At 49.3% G+C, this 27,297-nt stretch overlaps 1 protein-coding gene across 6 annotated transcripts; it reads right to left on the reverse strand.

The window, feature by feature from the left end:
- WNT5A (Wnt family member 5A) lies at nucleotides 1–25,678 on the reverse strand. Of its 6 annotated transcripts, none has more exons than XM_049862975.1 (5): nucleotides 25,616–25,678; nucleotides 16,571–16,704; nucleotides 15,107–15,357; nucleotides 10,246–10,538; nucleotides 1–5,338 (listed from the first exon to the last, which is right to left on the reverse strand). In XM_049862975.1, the coding sequence occupies exons 2-5, from the start codon at nucleotides 16,663–16,665 to the stop codon at nucleotides 4,880–4,882; spliced, it is 1,098 nt and encodes a 365-aa protein (XP_049718932.1). In that variant the 5' UTR covers nucleotides 16,666–16,704; nucleotides 25,616–25,678; the 3' UTR covers nucleotides 1–4,879. The 6 variants fall into 6 exon arrangements, with proteins under 6 accessions (XP_049718932.1, XP_049718934.1, XP_049718933.1 ...); XM_049862977.1 differs by lacking the exon at nucleotides 25,616–25,678 and adding an exon at nucleotides 25,028–25,156; XM_049862976.1 differs by lacking the exon at nucleotides 25,616–25,678 and adding an exon at nucleotides 23,673–23,863.
- Between the last annotated feature and the right edge of the window lie 1,619 nt (nucleotides 25,679–27,297).

Raw genomic sequence — 27,297 nt, forward strand, 5'->3', positions numbered from 1 at the left:
TCTAGCCCAGCAAATTGTACACCGCATATAAAAACGGTCTAAAAGACAATTTTCCTCTGTTCCTTCTCTGTTTTTAACATACTGGGACAGTATTTTAATTAAATTTTCTAGACTCAAATAATACAGTTAAAAAAAATCATAGCAACCTTTAATCATTCTACATGCACTCCCTTAAGTTGGTTAACAAGATGATGTTTCACTGAAATATTCAATAATCATTGATCTAGATGTCAAGTTCATGGGAACAAGTAAAGCAGAAGATGCCCTTTCTAAGTTTTAATTCCTGTGCTTCTGAATGTTTCCTGAATGAAAAATTCATTTCACCGTCTTACTTTCAAAGCATGGCATCTGGTTTTTTCACTGTTCCATCAAGAGGGGAGACTAGAAAAAACTTTAAAAATTTTTAAAGTATACTTTACAGGGATAATGCAACATTTTTGACCTGTGCCTTGGTACATGTTTGTATTAAATATATGCTTCAAGTTATAATTCTTTCTATCAATTGATTTCTCTCTATATTCATACTATGGACCACTTAGTCTTTGGGGACGGTTCTTGCTAATGATCTCTGCAAGTCAGCCAGTACCAGTCTCTCCTTTGGAGGACTTATCCCACTGTGAATAAGGAAGACCAAAGAAGAATTGATACCTTTGAATTACGGTGTTGGCAAAGTATATTGAATATATCATGGACTAACAGAGGACAAACAAGTCTGTCTTGGAAGAAGTACAGCCAGAATGCTCCTTACAAGGAAAGATGGTGAGAATTTGCTCACATACTTTGCACATGTTATCAGGAGGGACCAGTCCCTGGAGAAGGATATCATGCTTGGCAAAGCAGAGGGTCAGGGACAAAGAGGAAGACCCTCAATGAGATAAAATGACACAGTGGCTGCAACAATGGGCTCAAATATAACAATTACGAGGATGATGAAGGACCAGGCAGTGTTTCGTTCTGTTGTTCACTGTGTCACTATGAGTCGGAAGTGACCCGACGGCATGTACCACCACCACCCCACAAAACTTCACACTTGATAATTCCAGTGACTATGTTTTGCAAAAACAAATTGAACACTGGTATTGGCAAAATCGTATAAGAAAAGGCTTTGGGTAGGCTACTGAAACACACATACTGCCAGTCTCAGGAGGTGAGAAACTCAAGAACTGAACAGATAAACTGGACTAAAACTTAAGAGTCTCCCCTTTCCTCGAGCCCATAATGACTATTTTGAATACAGCTCTGTTTGCTGCTGCCTATACATAAATTTTTGTTAATTTTCCTGTATTGGGAAGATCTTGAATGCACTCCAGGATAAGAAGGAAAAAAAAAATGCTGACACTCCTAAACCTAGTATATGTTTTTGCAATAAAGAACACTGGTCAATACACAACTGAGGAAAAACTGAAACAGATGTGAGCCCTAGAACCCACAAGAGTTTGCATTTGCCCAGAAATGCTATTTTAAACACTCTATAGGTTGGTCTACTGTTTTTTTGTGGAATAATGCATTCTTGGCATCCTTAAAAGGTTTCAATACGTTACACGTTTATCCGAAAAGAAAAAGAAGGGCTAACGTATCAATCTGGGCAGCTCCGGACATATTTCGCTGTACATTTTCATATTAATTGCACTTAACACAACGAACCTTTAGTTTGCAATGAGTTTTCATCCTCCACAGGCTGAGGCTTGTTTTTCATAAACCTGCTTTTAAGCGGCACGGGGACACCACACGTGGTCCGCAGAAAATTCACACAGAGAGGTGCAACAGTTGCAGTAGTAAACACAAAGATACATTTTCTGGGGGGACAAAAATCTGGTCATGGATAAAAGGATGTGCCTTTTCGGTTCTTCTCTGGCTGTTACAACAGGAACACGCTCTAAAACAATTAAGTTACATGCATAATGCTAAAAGAATGTGAGCAATCTTGTAACCAGCTTTAAACCATCTGCTTGATTTCTTTATGGGGGGAACACATATAGGAAAAGAGAATTCTCCTTTTGTTCCGTTACACATAGAAATCTTTTGAAGCTTCCAAATACAGTTTGGTTTTGGTAAAAGTCTCCACTCCTCTGTTATTTTGACATGTAGTCACCCTAAACTATCCCTCATGCTTCCTCCAAAAGTCTCCACATGAATTATCTGAAGGACAACTGAAACCACTTACCAATATACAAGTAAGGTTTTATTTTATATTCTATCTTCCATTTGGCATAAGCCTTTCGATGTGTGTTTTTTAAACCAGTGAAATATACAAATCACGCGAGACAGAAATATGTACATTAGAAGTCCAGAATAAAGGCCATAGAAGATATACATAGTATCTGAATGACAAGTAGTATATTTTACATTAAATAGTTTCTTTTAAAAGCTAGGATTGTTAAAATCAGCTCTCTTCACAAACATGAATCACTAAAAAGAAACAAAATCTGACTTAGCAAACAAAAAAATTACTTCATGGTTTTTGTATAATAAAAACCAAAAAAGTGACATTTCAGACTAATTAGTGCTTTTTAATTTCAAGATCTTTTGCTTGCAATTCAATGCAACTGAGGGGACGTGAATATCCTTGTGCAATAAATTAAGAGCCACAGATAGCTAAGGCGATGTGAACGCCACCAAGCCTACGAAAGCTGTGGGAGATGTACATCTTCCCAAACTTTGAGAACAATGTAAGTCTGAGATAAAAACACTCTTGATGGCAATTTTTGGAAAGAGGTGTCCTTGCTTAAAGAAATCAAACCAAACAACTAGCTATGTCTTTAGTGAACTGAATTTTGCTTAAACCATTGCTGTGAAGTTGATTCTGACTCATAGTGACCCTATAAGACAGAGCAGAACTTCCCCACAGGGTTTCCAAGGCTGTCATCTTTACAGAAGCGGACTGTCACATCTTTCTCCCACATAGCGGCTGGTGAGTTCAAACTGCCGACCTTTCGGTTAGCAGCCAAGCGCTTAACCATGCTGCCACCAGGGCTCCTTGGATTTTCCTTAGGGACTGTCAAACCTAACAGGCACCAGTTTCCACCCTGCAGAATGAACTATGTATGAAAAAAACAAACATTTAACAATGCTTCTGAGTTTTGAATACTTGTAAATTTCCATGTCTCTGGTGAACAAGTAATGCCCTCTCCAGAAAAGTGTACAGAAATAGAGGTTGGAGAAAAAGGGGGTGGGCAGGGAGGAGCAAAGAAATTTTGAACTAACGTGCATTTCAGTGAGTCAGACCTTCAAGATCCCTCAGAAACAAGGCTGCTTCGTGGTGTTCAACGTACGATCACATCAGAGCTACAACCTAAGCTCAAGACTGAGAAAACTTCTGGCAAAAATCCCAATTGGATTGCAAGAAAGGACGATGATGTTCCAGACAGAGGAATAACCCAGAGTAATCTCTAAATCTAAATCACCGGCTGCACTGAGATATAATTATATTTATATTTATATATGTATATTTTATATATATATATATATATATGTTATATACAAAAGACTTTGAGATATCAGGCACCATTAAACCACATTTCCCCCTTATAATGCAACTGTTCAAGTACACTGGGAACAGTTTTAGGGTACACCTGCAGTATAACAGGAAAAGCTCGAGTGGATAGTCTAAACACAGGATCGTAACAGTGAAACGCTGCAACACCTCGTGAACTCCATCAGCCTCATAGTGTCAGTAAAACATGAAACCACTGCTCCTTAAAATAAATGTTTTGGCGGGGGGGGGGAACCTATGAAGCGAACTGTTTCCCAAGCGGAGCTCCTAAGGTTTCATTTCCTCTCCTACAATCAAAGGGGACCCAGCAGAGCTGCCGTTTGGAAACGTGGCCAGCATCCCGGCACACGGAGGAATCAGAGAGGGCTTGGGGTCAAGTGCTGAGGGCGGGTTTCACTTTTCTCTCTGAAATAGGTTTTCTGCTCTAGTGCTGGGCTGAATGGCATGCAATTACCTTGGTTGTCTGGGCTACGCAACTGTGAATGGAATTCATGTATCATTTTCATTATTATCATTTATTAACTAAGCATCCCTAGGTAAAATGACAGTATATTTTCTTTTATATTCAAGACAACTTCTCTCCCGCAAACAAAAAGTCCAATACCCAGAATCACCTGGGTGAGGATCCTTTTCTGATGTGAAAATGTAATTCCTAAAACAGCTTCAAATCACTGTCTTAATAGAGGAGATTTAAGGTTGGGTTTTTTTGTTTGTTTAAATTTCTGGGGATTTTCCTCCCTACAATCCATGTTTCCCCAGCTATTAGAACAGCACCACTTGCTAATGGAATATCTGAGAAGGTTGAAATACGAGAGATCTTTTTTTTCTCTGAGGGATAGGAGGCTTTTACTCCTACATTTTGAAGTACAATTTAAAAAAAAAATGTAAAAAGCAGGTAGGCAGCCCCTGGGAAGGGGGTCTCATTTTATTTTTTTCTCAAGACCCCGCCATGGACCTTTCAACCCTCACCAGGGCGTTCACAGTCCATCCGGGTCACTGAAGCTGAACCCTGCGTAGCTTTGTGCCGCCCTCTTCCGACCGGCTCCTACCCACCCCATATGACCCCTAGGTCCCCAGCTAAGTTAGGGCACGTGTTACTTCTCTCTGCCCCTCTACCATCAAAAGCAGTCTTGTACTACCTTTTAAAAGATCCACAAAATAAATACTTTTCTTGCTCCCCACCCTCCATTATTGCCAAATAATAACATTAATAATAAACCACATAGTTCTTAGATGGGAAGAGGAAAAAAAAAAAAAAAAGGTTCCGGTTGCAATTGTTGGGGGAAAATCAATATTTAAAAACAAAAAACCAGCATCACTGTACTTTCTATAAATAAGTGGGTCCCGGGAGCGGGGCTGGGTGGCGGGGCGGGCGGTGGGTGCCCACTATTTGCACACGAACTGGTCCACAATCTCCGTACACTTCTTGCACTTGACGTAGCAGCACCAGTGGAACTTGCAGTGGCAGCGCTCTGTCTGCACCGTCTTGAACTGGTCATACCCGCGGCCACAGCACATGAGCTCACAGCCATCCATGCCCTCGGACGTCTTGTTGCACAGGCGGCCCTGGGTGCCCAGCGAGCCAGTGCTCTCATTGCGCACGCAGTAGTCGGGGCTGGGGTCGATGTAAACCAGGTCCTGCGTGGTGGGCGAGTTGAAGCGGCTGTTGACCTGCACCAACTTGCCCCGGCTGTTGAGCCGCATAGCCGCAGCGCTGTCGTACTTCTCCTTCAGGGCATCACCCACCTTGCGGAAGTCTGCCAGCTGCAGCCAGCACGTCTTGAGGCTGCAGGAGCCGGACACCCCGTGGCACTTGCAGGCCACGTCGGCCAGGTTGTACACCGTCTGCAAGAAGACAGGGTCAGTCAGTGTACAAATTCCTGGGGGAAGCAGAGGCAAGCATGGATCACACAAACAAAGCTCTCCTTGATCTTCTAGATGCATCTGCGTTCACCAGCTCAATTACTGGCAAACCAGTTGCCATCAAGTCGATTCCAATTCATGGCTACCCCATATGGGTCAAAGTAGGTTTGTGCTCCTTAGAGTTTTCAATGGCTGATTTTTTAGAAGTAGATTGCCACGCCTTTCTATTGAGATGTCTCTCGGTGGACTCAAACCTTCAACCTTCTGCGTGGCAGCCAAGTGCATTTGCACCACCCAGGGACTCCAAATTAGGGCTGTATTATTTCTTCCTCATTCTCCACCACCAGAAGTCTTATGCTGCCTTCTTTAAAAGGTCTATAAAATTGTTTCTTGGTTCCCACTATTACATAATAATAATAATTAAAAACAACTACATAGTTGTTGGGAGCCCTGGTGGCGCTGTGGTTTAAGAGCTTGGCTGCTAACCAAAAGGTCAGCAGTTCAAATTCACCAGCCACTGGTTCTACTCCATCCTACAAGGTCGCTATGAGTCACAGTCAACTCAACAGTAATGGGTTTGGAACTAGTGCTTCAGTAGGAACAGGAAAAAAAGAAAATCATTCCAGTTGCCTCTTTTTTGCAGAGAAACAACAACAGTGTTGGCAGCAATTAATACATCTTCAATACTTGCCCCAGTGACCTTTCACAATTTCTTACCTGCACAATTAATCCCCACAACCAGCCTAGAAGGGAAGTGCTATTATCACGACCATTTCACAAAGATGAAAACGAGGTCCAGAGAGGTGAGTGATTCATCTAACCTCAGGCAAGCAGGGGTGCCAGGACTTGAACCCTGGCAGCTGAACTACAAACTCATGCTTAGTACCCTGCCCAAGGGCACCTAGTTGTTAATCGGTGGGACTAAGAGGGAGTCCAGCACTGGTGGGATCTGGGTTCAAATCTTCTCTTACTATTAGTATTACTGCTGTGTGCCAGGTATTGTCATAAGGGCCCTGACACTCTTTATCTCATTTAATACTCTCAGCAACACTATGTCACAGACTGGATTACAAAGGGCCACATGGGACACAGAGAGGTCTGCATGGGTCACATGGCTGGACAAAGGTGGGGGTGGGGGTAGCTGATGTGGACCTCACTCCAGTTCCCTGCACAGCCCCCCACTGCTTAAGCCGAGAGCACCCACTCTGAAGCCAGGCATGGGTTCTATTCCTGATTCTACCCCTGAATTCAGGCAACTGGCTTTACCTCTCTGAGCCCCTGTTTTCTATCTTTAGAGGGGACCATGATGGTTACCAACCTCCCAGCATTGTCTTGAGCACAGAAAGAACTAAGGGATGTATGGAAAACACTTGGAACAAGGATGTGCTTAATAAAACACTCTAGTCTGATGGGGAAGTGGTTAAGTGCTCTGTGGCTAGCCAAAAAGTCGGTGGTTCGAACCTACCAGGCACTTCGCAGGAGAAAGATGTGGAAGTCTGCTTCCATGAAGATTACCGTCTTGGAAACCCTATGGGGCAGGCCTGCTCTGTCCTATAGGGTAGCTACGAGTAGGAATCCACTTGAGGGCAATGGGTTGGGTTTGCGTTTTAGACTTTCCCAGGATGGCAAGGGCATGGTGTCCTCATCCTGCCCCCTCCCACCCTGGTCACCTCGGGTTTCCCAGACGCAGTGCCCATGGGTCTGGCCCCAGAGCACTGTCCCCAGCAGTCTGCAGCTGTCTATTTATAGCTGAGTGCCCACAGTTTCTCATGCCAGTGACCTTCTAGAATCAGTGTGGTGCTGACATGCTGGAGGAGCTTGTCAGGAACATGGAGTCCAGGTGAGTTAGAAGACCGTGTCCACCTGGAACAGCTACCTTCTTCCACCCAGGGATTCACAAGGGCTTTCTTAAAAGAGGTGCCACAGTGTACTCTCTTCAGCATAGTTTCAGGCACTCGCCTAGTCTGAAGAAGGGTTTCGCAAATGTATTTAACCTTTGCTCTCCTTTGAAGAAAATAAAAAGCTAATGCCCCGAGGAGATTCTAATACAATTTCCTGGCATGGAGTCCAGCTGCCCTCCCCCCACCCGCCATTATCCTGGGTAAAACTGTCTTCTATGTAACCTCACCTGCCGGGATCCAAGCTCAGTTCACTGGCTGATTATAAAATTGAATATTAAAAAACAAAACAAAAAAAACCCTCAATTGTCATAGTCAATTGCAACTTATAGTGACCCTACAGGACAGAGCAGACCTGCCCCATTGGGTTTCCAAGGAGCAGCTGGTGGGTTCAAACTACTGACCTTTTGGTTAGCAGCCAAGCTCTTAACCACTATACAACCACATATATCTAAATATATCATCAATGTATATCATATATATACATACATATAACTCTTTTTAAAACTGCAGACATTAAATGAAATTATAACAGTAAAAATGCTTTTCAACTCCCCAAAATTCCCTCCCTCTTGCCACGTGGAAATCCCTTGACCCTCTTCCATTGATTGCCAAGCCTGCAATGATTTCCCTACGTGTCCTGTCCAGTCGATTCGGACTCATAGTGACCCTACAGGACAGAGTAGAACTGCCCCATAGGGTTTCCAAGGAGCAGCTCGTGGATTTGAACTGCTGACCTTTTGTTTAGCAGCCAATCTCTTAACCACTGCGCCACCAGGGCTCCTCTCTATACAACAGAAGTCAAATAAGCCCCAAAGATGGGTGGGATGCGTGGGGTACAAAAGGGTCAGCCCTATCTCTGCACTGGCGTCACTTCTGGTCCATGGCGATGGGTACATCTTTTGCATGTGTAGAGAACTGTGCCTCTGGTGAGGGTGAGAGCAAGGCCTTATGGGAGAATGGCTGACAACCCCACCATGCAGCCACACAGGGAGACGGTCCAGACATACTGCAGGTATCACGGCAGTGGGAAGGCAGGGAAAGGTGAGGCCATGCTCCCTCTGGGTTTGCAGATGGACAGAGTGGGGGCATAAGCAATTATGTGACCCCTCGGATTAGCGCTGGCAAAAATGTGCAGTTTCGTCCTCCCAAAAAGTTTACCATCAAGGGTGAGAAGAAAGAAGGTTAGCAGGAGTCATCTAGATAATCCAGGAGTTCTTCATGTCCTTTGCTTCACAATGTTTCATGATTAAATGATCATTATCAAGCACTTACTACTGGATGGTACTAAACTACTGTTGGACCTTAGGCTGGACCATATGAAACTGTCATCGTATGGGTCAAAAACAGTCAATTACTGACAGTTTCATATGGTTCAACCTAATACGTGATCCCATTTAGTCCTCATAATAACCCTGAGCAGTAGTCACTGCCATTTAATGAGGAAACTGAGGTTCAGAGATTAAAATGAAGAGACAAAGCTAGATATTAACCTAACCCCCCCAAAAAAACCAAACCCACTGCTGTCGAGTCCATTCTGACTTATAGCAACCCTATAGGTCAGAGCAGAACTGCCCCCAAAGACTTTCCAAGGTGTGCCTGGTGGATCTGAATGGCCGACCTTTTGGTTAACAGCCGTAGCACTTAACCACTACGCCACCAGGGTTTCCAGATATTAACCTAGATCTCTCTAATTCCAAAGCCTACACTGCTTCACTCCTCAGTTCCTGCCTCCCTGTGATGCACTGGTTTAATAAAAAAAAAAAAAAGCAGCTTGGACTCATAACTACATCTACCCATTTTCTTCCACACCCATTACATGCTTCTCTAGGCCTCAGTTTCCCAATCTTTAAAATGAGGGTATGGGCCCAGAGGGTATGAAGGCTTCCCTCAGTCCTTCTATGTTTCACTTGGTGATTACCTTCCCTTTTCCTCACCCCAAAAGACTGAAGAGTGAAGCCTTCAACCAGAAAGTTCCTGGCACCTACCCTGGGTTCTGTGAAAAAATAATGGCCCTGGTTTTCGATGCTGCCAAAGTTAAGAAAAGCCTTCATCCCCTTCATTTTAAAGCAGCCATAAAGTGCCGTGTATTTAACCGCAGGAAAAAAATGGGTGTTTTAAAATATTGTGGAGAAGCTTTTCATATCCCCACCAGGGAAGGAAAGAGCGGGAACAGAAGGCTCATGGTGGCTGCGGGACGCTCCTCTCCCGGCACTTCTGGGGTATTCTCGTCTCTCCAGAGTTACCCTGCGACTGGCCTGAGGGTCACATCTATGAAATTCCATGATGCTAAAAATGCTGTGATTTTCCTAGAAACATCCTTTAAAAAAACACTCAGTCCCTCAGGTTAGTGATCTTATGCCTTAAGGAGAAGCAGGGAGGAAAAAGCGGAGAGGAGATAAGGTCTGAAAGCAGGGGTGAGGGCTCCTCATCTGGGCACCCACTGCAGTAATAACTCCCTCTCAGAGATTTACCCCCAGCCACATATACGTTCCCCAAGAAGGGAGAAAGTTAGTAAGAGTCTTATTTCTGAGTTTGCTGGTCTTCGGCACTGGGGACTAGTTACAAAGGCAGAGAAAGATCTCCCTTCTTGGCTAGCTGCTGGGACACCTTGGCTGGAGGGGGCCAAGGTGGGAGGATTCCTCCCCAGGAGGCCTTTCTCCAGTGTGGTCCTCTCCTGGGTGGCCTGTGGGTGGGTGGGGCCACTGAGGAAAGAGAAGAGGGGAGAGAGACAGCCACAGAGACAGGAGAGACAGGACAGGAGGAATGGAAGGACAGAATCAGGAAAAGAAAAACAGGGAGAGCCAGGGAAGAAGACAAAAAGGAGACACAGAGCGGGAGACAGAGAGAAACAGAAGCCAGACAGCGGGACAGAGGGATGTAGAGAGAGGAATAGGGAGGTGTGGAGTGACATGGGGTGGCTGGGAGGGCAAAGCCAGGGTGCAGAAGCACAGGGCAGTAGGAGGGCAGAGATGGGGTGGGGGCACTCACCCTGCGGCCCGCTTCATTGTTGTGCAGATTCATAAGGATGCGGGCACTCTCGTAGGAGCCCTTGGCGTGGATGCGCTCCCGCTCTCGTGCGTCCACAAACTCCTTGGCGAAGCGGTAGCCGTAGTCAATGTTGTCGCCGCAGCCGCCCCATAGCCAGTCCCGCGGCAGGTCCTTGGGGCGCGCGGCGCGGCTGCAGCCGCAGGTGGACAGCTCGCCCTCGCGGCACGCCCGGCTCATGGCGTTCACCACCCCCGCGGCGCTCACCGCGTACGTGAAGGCCGTCTCCCGGCTGCCTGCGGGCAAGGAGGCAGGGTCACCGCGCGGCCCGCCCGCCCGCGCACCAGCCCTGGGCCCGCCTCGGTGTGCCTGCAACGCACACCTCTGGGCCCTTCTGGTGGCGGACAGAGAGAGGCCCCAACACACAGCAGCCCATGAGCCCTCCTGGGAGGCGCAGTCCCTGCGGGGGAGGAGGGCAAGGGAAATTCCCTACCACACTGCTGCCCCAGGGACCTCCTTGGGGAAACAAGGGCTGGGGGCCCACCTTGACAGGTAGCAAAAAGAGACCCAAAAAACGCACAGAAGCAACAAATAAAGGCGCATCAGATCACAGGTATCTTTGCTCTGACATTTCAGAGCCTAAGGCAGGATTCTCAACAGTCCTAGATGGGTTCTCTCGCTCTCTCGTTCAAACACGTGAAGACACTTGAAACTTCCTATTTCCAAAAATGCACAAGAGAGGAGTCTTTGAGGGACAACTCAGAATTTGGGTGAACTTCCTTACACTTATTTGAACACTGGGTATTATTTCATTTTTAATGACGGCCACAGAATTGGTGAGACTCAGAGCCTCTGAAAGTCTTGGGCCCGGATCTTACCCAGACACTGCCTGCCCGAGGCCACGCTGGCTTTACACTGGCTTTAGTCCTGCCGCCCCACTCTGCTTGGACAGTTGTAACCTTTTCTCTCCATCAAGCACACAAAGTCTGTCACATACAAGGGTCTTTACTCTCCAAGAGGACAGTTCTCCACTGTATCCTAGAGAATTATAAACAAAACTTGCCTCTTCTTAAATCCCAAGCTGATTGGCCTGATACTTCTCATTCAAGAATAAGAGTGTCTACTTTAAAATAGCCTGTTGCTCTTTAATGCCACTTCTGCAATTCCCGACAGCCTTTGCCTCAAGTGTTAGAATGACTGCAAGAAGGAAAAAAGCACAATCTAGGGGAAAAGAAAAAAAGAAAAGTTTTCTCCTTCTCCCAAACATGTAAGGAATTTCTCTCTGTAAAGCAGTTATAGCAGCCTTATTTGTAAGAAAAAAAATGGAGGCACGCAGAGACTACCTTAAATTTGGGGGCATTTCTACATGTAACAAGAAGCCCCTTAATCAAAAAAGTCGTACTATGAGAGAGAAAGGGTTAACACCAAGGCAGCCAAAGCTGGGCCTGTGGGGTGGGGTGAGGGGGCCTCACTTTCCTCGACTGTAAAATAAGGGTATTGAACTGCATGCCTGGGATGCAAAGGCCCCTTCTGACACAGAAATCCCTGTACCAGAATCTGTTTCTCCTACTCTTACTTCAAAAGCTTGGGAACAATTATATTTTTGGTGATGGGGGAGGGGGAAAGAGACACCAGGCGCTTATGGACTCAGCCTTGACCAGAGGGTCATTCTCCAAGAGGACGGCAATGCCAAGGCAGTATCCAGCAGCACGCCTTTTCCTGGACTTCTGCTCCACACTTCAATCCACGGTTCCAGTTTACCACAGACCCACCCTCTCACATTTTAAGAATGAATAATTTGAGGAGTGTGCTGGTGGTTGGCAAGAGCATCCAGAAAGTTCCTGTGGGGCGTTACATCTATCTAGCTTGAATGAGAGAGGCAGAGAAAGTCGGGGGAGTGGAAAGAAATGAGGAGAGCAGACAGATTCTTGGGAGTTATTTGAGGATTAACACTGATAGTATAGAAAAAGCTGTGTCCCTGGCTGAGAGTCTTACAGAACCAAGAGGTTGTGGCTAAAGGAAGAGGAGATAAAGCCATCCTCTGGGGAAACAGGCAAATAAGACACTCTCCTTTGAGTACACAGAGCATAAAGGGGCTTTTATATAAAACGCAATGATGTTGCTTTTTTTTTTTTAAGTCTATCGTGAGCATTTCAGGTTTTTTTGTTTTTTTTTTTTGCTTCAGAATACAAACCTGGTAGAAATCTCTGAACGAATTGGTTACTGCAGGGAAAATGTCAGTTTGAAAAGTACTCTTGTGTATACAGTCAGCCTGGCTGCAATATCACTAATTCAGTTAGGTCCCCCTCTGTGTAGAATCTACATCGACTTGGGACCTCACACCCCTAAAAAAAGTGCCTTTTTACATATCTTTTCACAGCATGGAAACAAAGAGAGACAGGACAAAAGCTGGAAGGAAAGGGTAGCATGATGAAAAATGAGAAAGTTTCCAGAATGAAGAGTGAGTGGGCCCTTCAAGCAGCGATTGTGCACAGTGCCTGCAAGGCAATGGGCAGCTTAGAAAAATGAGTTGTGACGGGGTGGGAGGTACCAGCCTGAGTTTCTCAGACACTGGCCCCATTACATAGTCAGCTTTGCACAGACAATAATCACTCTCAATGTCCCTCATGAACTAAGTGCTTTTGGGTAGACACACACACACCTTTCAGCATCAAAGGGGTTTCAATTTTTCCTTAGCTCATTCTCCTCAAACATACCCATAAGTGAGAAAATAAAAGTAAAGGGAACTTTCCCACTGTTGGGATTCGGTCTGTGTTTCTCTTCCATAAAGATATATCCTGGTTTTTCTTCTCTCTGCCACTCTTTTAAATAAAGAGATGGTCCCATCAGTGTCCCACCACGAAGGCACCCACAGCATCAGCTTTCAGCTCTGAAACACCAGGAGCTCGGGGAACCCTTGGCAAGGAGGATGCTGCAGGCATTCTCATCTTCCCAAGACATCAGCTGACTTGATGATAGGATCTGGGAGTGCTTCCTTGGAGGCCATCAGGAGGCAGCACACTCCCACCCACTTCCCATGAACCCAGACAGGAGGACTACCACAGCTGAGGACCAAGGAGTGTACTTGTAAGGGACGATTAAATACAGGCCTTTGCACCAAGGCCTGCTTGTTCCCCGAGGAAGCAAGCTCTTTGAATCTTGGACCGCATTTAAAATAAATCTCCAGGAGAACTCAATTTCACTTAGCAAATGATAGCTTATTCTGAACATTTTGGCCCCAAACAGGCTAAGTATGAAGACGAGAAGAGGATCCTAAATCAAAGCTGTGTTCAAATGACTGCACAGAAATATAGTCTCAATTGCTGTTTTCCCTCCTGGTTACCATCAGAGGTGTATGATTTTTGCTAAGTCGTACAAATGCGGAAGAGGGAGTCCCAGAGTTTGAGAAGGAGGCAGTTTAGGGGCAATGTATAAGGCCGGGATGAAGGGGGGAAAGCTGACAACTCACCACTCTGATATAACTAAAAGTTCTTAGCTTACTCACAATATCAAAAAGCAGGAAAGTTAACCCTCCACCACACCCCCAGTTAACTACATACAGGGCCCGTATTCGGGAAAACGTCTGTGTTTCTGAAGCTCAACTCCTAGATTCAGATCCCAGTACATACATTAGCACATTTTAATCATTAACAGAAAGGACAAAGCCCTATGAAACTTTGCAGGCTGAGGCTGCAGACCATGTTCCCATTCAATTAGAGAAACGGCTTCCAGTCCCGTATTATTTTAGTTTATGAAGCCGCTTGGCTCAGACATCCTCTGACAACTCTTTTTTGTTCTCAATGAATGAACTTTTCAGGTTTCTTAAAAAAGCATTTTATCCATCCGTGATGGATACTGAGCCAACTTTTTATCTGCAGTCATTATAAACAGTTAATTGCTTTGATAAATTGCTTCTTTTTTTAGAAGTCACAGCAGTCATATTAATTATAAGGGCTTGTTTGCATAAAAGTAAAGAGACCTAAAATATTCACACTAGAAAACACACACAGGACCACATCCACCATGTAGTATGGTATCCCATAGTATTAAACCAAACCAGAGGCAAACTAATTTTTCAAAATCATTGCCTTTATCCCAGTTTTAATGCTCTCACCTCCCTGAAACAAGTAACAACTTCAAAGCTACTTAAAATCAAGAATTGAACTGTGAGCCATATGTTAAAAGAAAAAAAAAATTAAGTTTCGAGATTGAGATCCCTCTCCTATGCTTTTGTATCAACTACCAATATCAAAAATGTAAATTATATCACTTCTAATTAAAATTACTTTGGAACTAAAAATAAAGGTTTTAAGGTGTGTATCTCTTTAGTCTCAGGAAATGTCTATGCTAAGAAAATTAAACTCCTTTCACTTCCAACATATTCGGTGTTCTGAAAGATGATAATTTTCAGCTTGATGTTTGGGCCACTGGAATAGCGGCTTAAGAAATTTCAGAAAGTCAAAAGATTTTGAAGTTTAAAAGAGTATAAATGACTCAGCCACTTCTGAGACACCAACATAAGTGTTCTGCTTCTATTTGAAACACAATGCTGTTTACAGAAATTAAGTGCTCAGAGAAATGAAGGTGTCTGTGAGTCAGCTCTCTTGATTTAGTTAAAGAAAACCAAAACTTATAATCAGGTGTGGGGACCAGAATTAACACCAATAGCAATAATGACAAAATCCCCAAATCTATCACTCAAGGTGGAAGGGACTCTCAAAATCAAGTATGAAAGTAAACACTACAGAATTTTTCCAGGAGAAAAGTATGTATAAAAAAAAAGTATGTATACATTCATGTAAACATATACATACACATATATATGTATGTACACAATTTTTTGTAATGTTAAATGGTTTCCTACCTATCTGCATAACCCTGCCAAAAACGGAGGTGTTATCCACGGTGCTGCAGTTCCACCTTCGATGCCGGAATTGATACTGGCATTCTTTGATGCCTGTCTTCGCGCCTTCTCCAATGTACTGCATGTGGTCCTGATACAAGTGGCACAGTTTCTTCTGTCCTTGAGAAAGTCCTGCCAGCTGGCTGCAGAGAGGCTGCGCTCCTATGATATATACTTCTGACATCTGAACAGGGTTATTCATACCTAGCGACCTGGAAAGGGGGGGGGGAGATATACATTGAAGATTTACGTGAACTCTTGAGGTGGGCCCCTGAGCCATGTCAGCAATACATGGTTTTAAGTACACAGATGCTTTCTCTCCCCTACTTGTCTTCATGACAAAGTATGAGGAGAGCTTTATAAAACTCCTCTGTTTAAACTCCACTGAGAAAACGGAGGTATTGTGCAGTCCCCATCCCGCCATCTGGCTCCTTGGTTAGGGCTTTCACTCCCTGTTACCATATACCTGAACCAATATTTCCAAAATCTACTCAGAGAAGGGGGAATGGCAATTTCAGGGACAGGCCTCTGGCATTGGAGAAAGTGACTCACTTTGTCCCGTAAATTGGACTGATCTGCCTTGAAAACGTACAAATGCCAAAAGTAGACACAATCCGACACGGCTAGAAGATAGCAGTTGCTTTTGACTGGTGGGAGAACAGAGGGACAAGTATGTAGACTGATGAAAATTCACCATGTTTCTGGACGTTTTAAAAGGGTTCCTTATGTGATTGTTAAGGACCCAAAACAGGGGATCCGGTGAATAGAAGTCACGACAGTCAGAAAAAAATGCTGTTCATTTACAGGGCAAAAATATCCAGAACACCATCAAAAATAATCGTCCGGATATATTACAGTCTATCTAGAAAGCACATAGCAAAAAGAAACCCTCAGTTAGGGACATGGGACTACTTTAAGTTAACTTTCCTTTGATCAAATTTCAAGTCCAAATACTTCCCCACTTAGAGTTGAGCTGTTTTCCTAGAACCCTGCCTACTTCAGACCCAGTAGATTAATAACCTCAAGTGACAGAAAATAAAAGGTGGAACTCACTTTTACTACCCGTAGGTGGCACAAAGTAAATTTTATAGATAGCTTTACAATTATTAAAGAAGTGCATTTCTGTTCCTATATGATGTACTGCAAGTACACATCCAAACAAGGGCCTCAGAGAAAAAGGCCTAGATTTATGTTTCAACTCCCTAAGGAGCTAAGATAAGCATTATCATAGGAGCAAATTAAAAGAAATTTCTTACATACATATATCTGTCCATATAGATACATAAAAACTGGTTTTTTTAATATAGATACATATGATAAATGTATCCTGAACTCACTATTTTGCTTTAAATATTCCAGCATCATACAAAGGAATCTTAAAAAAAAAAAAAAAAGAAGAAGAAGATTCACATATAGTGAACTTACCACCAAGAATTGGCTTCTATTACAACCTGGGCGACGGAGAACAATATGGCCAAAGCCATTAGAAAGAACTTGGAAGACATTGCACTGCCAGCCATTCCCAAAGCAACTCCTGGGCTTAATATTGCAATCGACTTCTGGAGAGGGAAGAAAGCAGCAGATGTTTATTGCCTCTCAGATAATTCTCAAGGATACAAGTTTAAACAACGGAAGCATCCGGGTCTCTTAAGTTTACTGTTGATTGACTGCGCTTCTCCTCCGTGAGTTTTTTGATGGCAAGATATAGGCAGTTTCTTTTTCCAAATTAATCCACCCACGCAACCTCACCAGGAAATCTGATTTCGCTGGGATCCTGAGCGCGGGGCACGTCAGCGATTACAAACATGTCTCAATGTTGTCGAGTCAAAGCCCCGGTGCCAGGCGCTGCCTCCTTCCTGCTCGCTGGCGTCCCGCACCCCCTCGCTCCCCTCTAGTTCGCGCTGCACTCGGTCCCTCCTAGGGAATTCACTCGGGAGCCCGCTGCCACCCTCGTCCTCTCCCCGACCTGGGCCGAGCAACAAGTGGAGCCGGAATTAATTCCATGGGCAAGAGGAGCGCGGAAGGCGAGTGGAGCGCGCCGCTGCTGCGGAGGAGGCGGGGTGGCCGGCGCGGGGTGGGGGGTGGGGGCAGGACGCGGGAGGGAAGGGCAGGGGGTGGGGGGCGAGGCCCCGGGGACCGGCGCTCCAGAGAGCCCAGCTGGGATATGCAGCTCCGAATCCGAATTAACATCGTATGTTTCATAATCAGTTTACGGGCCGATTTGGGAGAAGCCACTTCCAGATGGGGAAAGGCAGTCCGGGTTTCCTTTAGGAAGCGCTCCCACCAGATTGGGGCGGGGAGAAGGAGATGGGGGCACCGGGGGTACTGAGGAGAGAGAGAGGTCCACTCTCCCAACAAAAGAAACGAGAATCCAGTGTCCCCTCCCCTGCCTGAGGTCTCCGCTGGGTGCAGCCCACGGAAGGGACAGCATCCTAGAAAAAAGAAGGGGGGTCTGGGCCCCGCTGTCCTCGGAGAGGATCCCTTCCCTGGCCCCAAGACTCACCCCCGCAACCCTTGATTTTTCGCTATCCCGCCTCCACCCATGTCTGGCAGCGGCTGCCAAGGGAGAGGACTGGGAGCCAAGGGGACTTCGATTTCCTTTGGTCCTAGCCTGGGGGTGTCGGCTACTTCGCCATTTCGGCATAGTGAACCTGGGCTTGGGAAACTTTCACCCTGCCCTTCATCCAGGCCTCTGCAGCCCTATGTAGACTAGGTCTGATCTGTTCCGAAAGCTGGGGGTGCAGGGCGAGGCCAAGGCTGGTGCTGGTGAGTCCCTGGCAGAGCCAGCCTTTTGCTAGCTCCAGTGCCACGGCTGAGCCCCTGAAGTCGAGCGCGCAGAGGGCCCTGGCACCGAAGGTTCACATCATGAAGAATTTCAGGGGCAGGAGGCAGCCTTGGAAGCTTCCGCCGCCCTTTCGTTCCCACTGGTGACTTCTCCACCTGTAGGCGGCCAAGGCACGAGACAGCGGTGGGCGCGGGTGGGAGAAGCGGGCTTCCAAAATCCGCTTTTACATCTCTCACAAGGGTAACCCGGCCGCGCCGCGCCGCGCCGCCTGCAGTATCGGAGAGAGCCCTTTCCTCAGCAAAGGAAAGGTGAGCCTCCTCCAGGCGACCAGCGGAAGGGCCCAGGCTGGAATCTGCGCGGTGGCAGAGATTAAGAGGACAGAGGCGGCTGTGGAAACACGAAGAGGCTCAGGAGAACGCCGCGGCTTTTCCCTGGGAGCCGCCCCTCACGGGTCCCTTTGGCACAGACACCTCGGAGAGGAAATGCTTATGTGGTCCCCAGCGCCCGCTAACCAGGGCTCCGCGCCCGCGGCCCACTCGTTCCCAAAGCGCTGCAAAGCGAGGGGCTCATCCCGGAGAGTAGAAACCTGGGGTATCCCCAGTTTAGCAGAGCGAAGGCATAGTCTCCTTCCCCACCCCCGCCCAAAGTGTCAAGTTTCCTTCCCGGGAGGGGGTGGGCTGCTGGATCAGTCACTCTGCAAGGCCCAGACTACACTGTCGACTCTCCCCAAAGGCGGCCGAAGCAGCACGGGCGCGCACACGCTCATGCACACTCCTGCACATTCACACACTCACGCGCGTGCACACACACGCTCCGACGCGCTTCCGAGTCGGTGGGCCGAATCGCTGCGGGCCGCGCGCACTTTTCTAGCTTCCCGACAGGCGGGGCGCGCGGGGCGGGGCGCGCGCAGCGGAGAAATTGATAACAGATTCGGCGGATTACAGCGGATCTCTTTGTTAGAAGCAAAGCCACACAAACCGAACTCACTCCCGGCCCGATGCCCCCAAGGAGAGTCCACCGGTTCCCAGAGCCAGTGCCAAGTGGGAGAGGGGCCATCCGGTCTCCGCGACTTGGGTGCCCCCAGCTCCAGGCTGGGAAGAGGCCGGGGGTGATCCAAAGGAGATAGGGCAGGAAAGCCTTGGGAATCGTTCTCCACTTAACCCCGAATGCGCTGGCCGGGAAACCCCTTGGCCCTCTTCCGGCCCCAACCTCCCGCGTAATCCCCCCCCCCCAATAAAAGGCCCTGCAAGGTCGGAAAATTCAAAGAACCCACAGCGAACTAATAAATAATAATACAAATACCGCCTCTGTAGGGGTAAGCACCCTCGCCTGTTCACCGAGAGATCTGATGCGAAAACAGCACGAAAAGAAACCTCTCGGCAAACCGGCACACCGGCGGTAAAACAAAAACTTCTGGGCAGAAGCAGTTTCCCAAAGAACAGGCTAAATGTTTTCTAACACTTTTGGGGCCCAGGGAAGCCGGAGTTTGTTCCTAGTGTACGATGGGGTTCAAGCGCACGGGAGGGGCGAGGTGGGGGCTGGGCGTTCGCCAGCCTTGTTCCCAACCCAGAACAGCCAAACGTTTGTGGCCCCCTAGTCTCTCTCCCGCTGGATTAATGGTACTCCCAGTCCTTCTCTATCAACTGGGTAGAGAGCGGTGGAAGGAGAGCAGACCATCACTCTGGTCGGGGGGGGGGGGGGGGACGGAGCATCAGGACTCACACAAACCCTTGCAGCACCCGAGTCTTCCGAGATGTCCCCTAAAAACAAATGATGCAAAGGCTGGCGAAGATCCTCCATCCCTCGGCCACTGGCTCTGCCACCCTCCATGTGGACACCCCCTACCACTAAGCTCAAAGAGCCCAGGACCTCGCAAACCGAGGGGAGTGGAAGAAGATGAGGGCAGTCAAGTAGGTGGAAGGAAGGAGTTTGACCTGAGCTCGCGATGGCGAAAAGGAGGATGGGAAACTCTAGGAAGAATCTTCGCTTTTGGTGGAAACGAAATTGTTTTCCTCACTCTGATCTACCGAAAGTAGGGAAAGAGCTGGAGAAACTTGCGGGAGAAAGCCTATGTTGCAGTTACAAATTCAGGATCTCCAGCCCCGGGGAATGCGGAGATTGGGGGGCAAAGAGACACTTAAGGATGCACAGCACTAGGCCTAGGCCAGTAGGAGGTCTGTTTTGGGGGAGCAGACAAAGGAGCTGGCATTCCCAGCGCCGCTCACCTGGGTGCAGGAAATCCGTGACCGCCCCACGTCGCCAGGATGTGCCCCAGTAACAGGGCGTGGGGAGGCAAGGGGTGGGGGGAGAAGGCGGTATCCGAAGAGAGATCGTGGAGGGAGCTCCATGAACCCCAATCGGTGTAATGGTAGGTGGCCAGTCTCCGGCCACCCCGGACTCAGGACCTGAAACAGGAAAGCTCTGGGGGAAGAATGGCCTGGTTCCCTTCTGTTCCTTGCAGGTCGACTGCCTAGACCCCGTGGGATCCCCCCACCCCCACCCCAACCATGTCACTTAAACTTTCTCACACTGGACGCCTAACTCTCCACACAGGCTCAGCTCTGTTCAGAGGTAGAGCAGAGTGCCCATGGATGGAGAAACAAAATTTAAAGAGTACTTCAACCCCCACTTTTTAATAGACAAGAAACTGAGACCCAGAGAGTGAAATTCACTCTTGTGGAGAGAGCGCCAGGGCCAGACAGGAGTCATCCTGGGGTGATAACTCCGGTTCCTAAGCAAGGGAGAAGAGGAAGCAACCCTCCATCCAGTTGCACAAGCCTCATTTGTTGGGTCGGACCCACGACCACTTCCGTGCGGCGGTGCAGCTTGTCCTCTGGGGGCTTGCCGAGGGGCCCAGTTGGGAGAGTGGGGCCTAGTGGTGTGGAAGGTCGAAGGAAGCCAGAGGTGGGAAGGAGAACCGAGCAGCTGCGGTCATCACCAAGGAACAGAGACTGGGAGGTGTCCTACCTCGAGGCGTCCAACAGGGGGCAGCCGGCACCGCACAGCGGTGGAAGAAAAAGCAGCCAGAACAGACCAGGGCCCCGCGCTCAGGGTAATAACCCCTTAAGCACCGGGGTGCACCGGCGAGGGGAGGGGAAGGCAAGGAACTCCCAGGTCGTTTGGGGAGGGTCCTCCTTTCGGGGAGAAGGGGGTGGGCCTAAAAAGCTAGTTTGCCCAGAAAACCAGAAAAACTGATCCTTTACACCCCTCCCCCACAGGGCACGGGTGCACACAGTCGGACACACTTATATTCGACTGCCCCTCCGTCGCAGTACGTTCCCAGCATTGCCCCGGTGAAAGTTGCCTAGCAGAGGCTGTCTAGAAGCCAAAGCTCCGCATCTGGCTGGTTCAGCAGCGACTGTACGAATGTCTGCAGGAGGGCAGGCGCTGAGAAGGTGCGATCTTGCCACAGGCCCCGAGTTACTTCCAAACAGCAAGATGTCCATTTAAAGAAAGACGAGAGCGAAGGGGCCCCGACGCCAGACAGGGATTGGGAAGCAGAACTGGGCCGCGGGGACTCCAGGTCTTTTTGTCGTTTTGTTTTACCTTTTTTCGTGGAAGGGATGTTTTGTTTGCTTTTAGGAAACATTTTAATCCCAACTCTAACGTTATTCTCTAGGAAAATGAAAATAGGGGAGGTCAAGGAATATGGAAAAAAAGAACCGAGGCTTGGAGGATAGAGAGATGAAAAGTTGTTTGGAAAATAGCAATTCACATTGCAGGAAGAAAGGTTAACTTTTTGTAAAAGTGAACTCTCAGTGACCTTCGGAGTGTGTGACTCGGCTTTAACATACAACTGACAATTAAAACAAACACGAGTTCACAAACTGGCCCCCACCCGCTCTCCCAAATGTCTCCAAAGGACAAGGCAGACGCCGCGCAGGGGGCCGGGGTGCTCTCTCCTGGCGGACAGGACGAGAGCCACTGCCACCACCTCCTGAGCTCACCCAGAGGCGGCTAATAATGCTAATAACGCGACCCCGATCCCCGCGCCGGGGTGCGTGCTGGCCCCCAGCCAGGCACTCTTAAAGCAGCAGGGTCCTGCAGCGCTCCGGCTCCCGGACCCGCGACGAGCCGCTGTCGGGCCTGGGCTGGGATGAAGGTGGGTGCTGCTCAGGGGTAGCCGGCCCCTAGTCCGGCTGCTAGCTCTCTCAGCAGAGGAGTTCCCTTCCTCTTTCCAAGCCCCGGCCACACACCCTCTTGATTACTGCGCAGCGGACGCTCGGTAAATATTTGTTGAATTGAATCATTATCCTGTTACTGAAATATACATAGTAAATTACACTCGTGGTTCTCAGGGTAGAAGGAACGGCGCTCAGTTTTTTTCTGTCGCTCTCCCCCGACTTTTTCTCAGGATGAATTTGCTCCAAAGTTTGAAAGGTTTGCGGAACGGTTGGTGGGACGGGAAGAGATCTCCCAGGACACAGAGGCAGTGCGCGCGGGGTGGGAGGCGAAAGAATAGGGGTCCCTGCCAGCGACGCGGGAGTTCCAGCCTTTTCAAGGCGGTCGGAGAAATGGAGGGATAGGAAGAGGTGAGGAAATTCAGCTAACTTCCAAAAGGAAAAAAAAAAGCACAGGAAAAAAAAGTGTCGAGCGTCGGCGGAGCACTGAACACCTACCTTCATGGCGAGGGGGAGGGGGTACGGGGAGGAAGTCGCCACCCGAGCGAGGGCAGCCGAGGAATCCGAGTGGAGCGACGGGGTTAAGCCTGGGGGGACGATCGGGCGCAGGACGTAGGGCTCCTCCCGGACGCCTCGGGCGGGCGCAGGGTACGAAATCTGAATTGGGCACTGGAACCCGGGCCTGGGCGCCCGAGCCGGGGCAGCGCTGAGGTGCGCCCGGGAGCGGAGGGGGCGCAGACGCTTGCGATCCGGCCGCAGGAGCAGGGCCCGGAGGCGCACGGAGTGAGCCGCGGGTCTGGGGAGGGCTCGCAGGCGACTGTTCCGCGGCGAGGCGCTCCCTCTCCAACGTCCATCAGCGACGGCGGTAATTAGGACTTTCCAACCCCAAATGTGGGCGTGATTGTGCAGAAGACTTTACAACAAATAAAAAAAAAAATTCTTCACAAGAGGGTGAAAAAAATGCCCCACTATTCCACTCTGGCCTGGGGCGGCGGCGGGGGAGGGGGAAGTGATCCGTGCGCCCAGGTGCCCCCAGTTCATTCACACCATGGATTCTGCAAACTCCCGGCGGCTCACGCCTCCCGAGCTTCAGCTCCTCCTCTCCGCGTCTGTGGCCGAAAAGTCTGCTTCCAGGCGTTGATCCTGCGGCCGCGAGTGAGTGTGTGGACGTCTGTGTACACACACAGCCACACACACACCCCCACTGCAGCTTTGGGGCCACCGAACAATCAGGCGCGCATGCCTTTTTCTCCGGGAGATGCCGCTGAAAACGCACAAGTCGCCATCGGAGCTGCAAGAGTCAACGCCAACTTTTGTCCTTTCATTTTGGGGTTTGGCAAAAAGGGGGCGTAAAATGGGTGGAAGTCGCCCCCGGATGTTTTGCCGCGCGGTGGGTTCCGAGGGACGCTGGGCGATTGCCCCAGGGGAGACGCTGGCTCCCCCCCCTCCCCGCCCCCTTCTTTCTCTTTGCGGATTAATCCCCCTCTTTTCCCCGCCTTTCTAGGGCGAAGGGCGAAGAGGAGCCAGGGCACCGCGAGCGCGGGGCTGGGGAGGGGCGAGGGCTCGGAGCTCCGCGGCTGTGGCTCAGCTCCGGCGGTCCATGGCCGGCGCGACTGCCCACCTCCTCGCTTGGCGCCGGGGCCCGAGGGGCGGGAGAACGAGCGGGCGGGCTGGCGGGCGGTCCCGGGCACGGTGGCGGCGGCGAGGGGAGCTCGCTCGGCAGATGCCGCACGGAACCGAACTCTGGGCGGCGGAGGCGGCGCCTTGGAGTTTGCAGCAACCTTCCACGAGATCCGGTGCCCCGCAGACAGACAGACCGACAGCGAGGACCACGTCCCCCACCCACCCACCCACCCCCCGGCCCTTCTGGCCAACTGCCGCGCTCTCTCCCTCCCTCTCTCCGGGCTCCTCTTTCCCCTGGTGTTCTCAGAAAATGTGTGTGTGTGTGTGTGTGTGTGTGTTTTTTAAGTTGCCGTACGAAAGGCGGCTAGAAAGTGAAGGAAGGGGGGGAAGAAAAAAAAAAAAAACCCAGTCAACTTCGCCTATACGCATGCGTCTTGAGGCCGGCCTATGACAAACTCCGCAGGATTTTAAAGCCGTACAACCGGCTTGTGGGGAGGTGCTGGGGGGGTGCCGGCGGGCGGGGTGCACGCCCCCTTGGACCCTCTTCTCTGGGCTCCCCATCCCCCAGGCATCTGCGGAGAGAAAGAGGTCCGCTACGTAGCGGCTGCCTGCCCGCCACGCCGCCGCCTGCGCCCCTTCCAAAGCTGCCGACTCACAGAAGTCTGAACCCCAACTTCTCGGGCGGATCTCTTGGCTTGCCTGTCCCAAGCCGTTCGCACTGGGTCAGCACGAGGACTTCTGCCTAGACGTGGAATCCCGGGGGAACCTCTCCATTCTTCCCCCTGGAGAAGGGTCCCTGAGCCCCGCCCCGGGACTGGGGGATGGGGTAGGCGTTTGGGTACTGGGGTGCGCAATTGCACAGCCAGCTCCGACCCAGCGTATCCAGGCGCTACGCGTGGTCCTGTCGTACGGATCTCGGCGGGTGCGCTCAGTGAGAAGCCTGGAAAGTCTGACAAAAGCGGGATACGGGCGGGCACTGGAACTTCCAGACGCATCAGGCCAGAAGAGTTTCGATTGTTGGGAGCCCAACGGGGCCGGTGTGGAGGTGGTGCGCCACCCCCAAACACTGCCTTACGCTGGAGCAAAATTTTTGTTCTTGATTCTCCTCACCACCCCCCCGCCGCCAGCCGTCTGACATGGAAGCCCCTCATGCCCAGGAGATTCAACTTCTGCCGCCCATCTGGCACGCACTTGACCTTAAGGCACAAAATCTGTGGCTTGGGTATTTGGGAGCGGTGGTTGTTTTGTCCCCTTCCCCCCCCCCATCAGCCCCGCAGCTGACGACCACAGGGTGCTAGAGGAGAAGCTCCTTCAGCACTGTCCTGCCCCCCCCAACCCCTTCGAGATCCTTACCTGCCGCCGCCGAGTGGACCCCTTCCCAGCCCTGGCCTCCTTCCCTGGGTACACCCAAAAAGCAGTGTGGACTTCCCTGAGCTGCAAGAGATGTCCCTGCGCCGTCTGGCCTAGCTTTCTTTGCCAGGGATGCGCGCAGCCTTAAAGAAAAGGAACCCAAGGTCCCGAAGTTCCCCTTTGGGCATCCCGCCCCCCCTCACTTCCTGAGTCTCCCTTCTCCTAACCCTGGATAGGCCTTGACCACTTAGGGCCAGTGGGCTCCAGCCTGGAGGCTCCAGCCTGAGATTCTGCTGGCCACATGGGAGTGCACAAACCCCTGGGCGGGTTCCACAGAATCCCACTTGAATGCAGCCATCCTGAGAGGTGGCACGAAGTGAGTTAGCTGTGAATGGAGTCCCCAAAGGTGCTGAGATCACCCTGCACTGGAGTGCCAGGGCCGAGGCAGTTCACCTAGATGAGCACGTTGCTGCAGAGGGATCGGTAACCTGAGAATTTGCTCTACCCATACAGCCAGGCCAGAAACACAGCTACTCAACCACAGATCTTTTTTTTTTTAATTGCTATATTCTGAATTATCTGGATAATTACCTGCTTCTCTCCAATTGCCTTTGCTCATGTAGACACAGCCCCAGCAGTTCTATCTCCTACAAGGTGGTGGGGGTAAGTGGTGAAGAATGCAGACTCCCAATCTTACCCCTGGAGGAGGGTCCATGCAAGAGTTCCCATCCCAGCTCTGTCACTTTCTGGCTGTGAGAACTTGGACCAGTTGTTTAGCCTCTTGGTGCTCAGAATCCTCTTTTAAAAAGAGAGAAATAGGTGAGAATGAAACAGGGTGATCATGGACACAACTAGCATGGTGCCAGGCACTTAAAAAAAAACTTACCTGGCATTAAATACCTGCTCACCTACAAAAAGCAGCTCCGAAAACAGGTCTTCACAATCCTTTGGCTGCAACAATGGACCGGAAATGACAAGGGCATTTCGGGTCTGCATTTTTCCTCCTTGGGGTCAATAGTCATACTTTTTGTGGAAGAAATGGGAATGTGTTTGCTTACTGGGTACAGCCCGGACCACACTGGGACTGTTGCAAATGAAATAGTCATATGCCCCCATTTTATCTTTGAAAAAAATCCCAAAATTTCCCACTTGAAACCCATCTGGTCCTAAGGACTTCAGATACAGGATCGTGGACTTTTATCTGATTATATTAATAATGGGTGTACTGAGATTATCCCCCATTAGGATGCAGTAAGCTCCATGACTACATGGCCTGATCTGTGTTGCTCTTGGCTGTAACCCCAGTGCTTAGAACAGTGTCTGGCACTTAGTAGGTGCTCAATTACATTTGTTGAATGATTGAATGAATGAATAAGTGAGTGGATAAAAGGATTATTTCTAGAAGGACTGTTGATGGGAGCCAACTGGAAATCCACTCTGAGCCTTTAGTCAGGGCTGCCCAGGAAAGCCAGGCTCAGTTGTCAGACCCAGTCCCACTGCCAGTGTTAACTGGTGTGGTTGAGAGATGAGCAGACAATTGGAATGAGTAAAACAGAGGTCTGTCCGGTTGCAAAGGTTTTTGTTAAGAGATCTCCAGCCCGTGAGACTCTGTGTTTCCCCCTTGCAAACTGTGTGTACACACGGATGCGTGTTCAGGGATTGAGCCATCCGAAGACATGCTGGCAAGGCATTGCCATGCTGTGTTTGTTCAAAATGCCCTCCAGTCTATGGGACAAATAAATCAATACTTTTGCCTGCTCTCCCAACAAGGCTATTTCACAGAGTGCAAGATAAGGAATTTATGAACGATTGCATCCCTGTACTGCCTTTCCCAGCAGGAGAAAGCAGGGCCCAGGTTGTCATTCTGGGAAAATCTACCCCCTTTTATGCCCAGCAAATAATATTTTATGGCCCTGGGTTTATGGTGGTGTTTTAATGATCTGCTGTAGAAAGCGGTTTTCTCTCCAGTCACTAGAATTTGTCAAGAAGGGCTGGAGGCCATAAAAGGGGGAAGGGCCCCAGGGACAAACAGGCTCCATCTTCTGAAATAAACTAATAAAGAGCCCCAAGATGCTCAGTCCTTCGCCTCAGAGTCAAGACCAGTCCGCCTGCCCAAGAGAGGCCCCCAGGTCCAGCACTAAATAGGACAAAGAGGCCGGAAGGGGACGGGGGCTTCCTCAGCACCACCTGGCCACAGTCAAAGTAATACTGTCCATCAGACCACTGCCACCAGCCACTGGCCTGTGGGAGACAGAGGCCCCCGTTGGGGTTAG

The sequence above is a fragment of the Elephas maximus genome, chromosome 20, assembly GCF_024166365.1.
Source record: "Elephas maximus indicus isolate mEleMax1 chromosome 20, mEleMax1 primary haplotype, whole genome shotgun sequence".
Lineage (NCBI taxonomy): Eukaryota > Metazoa > Chordata > Mammalia > Proboscidea > Elephantidae > Elephas > Elephas maximus.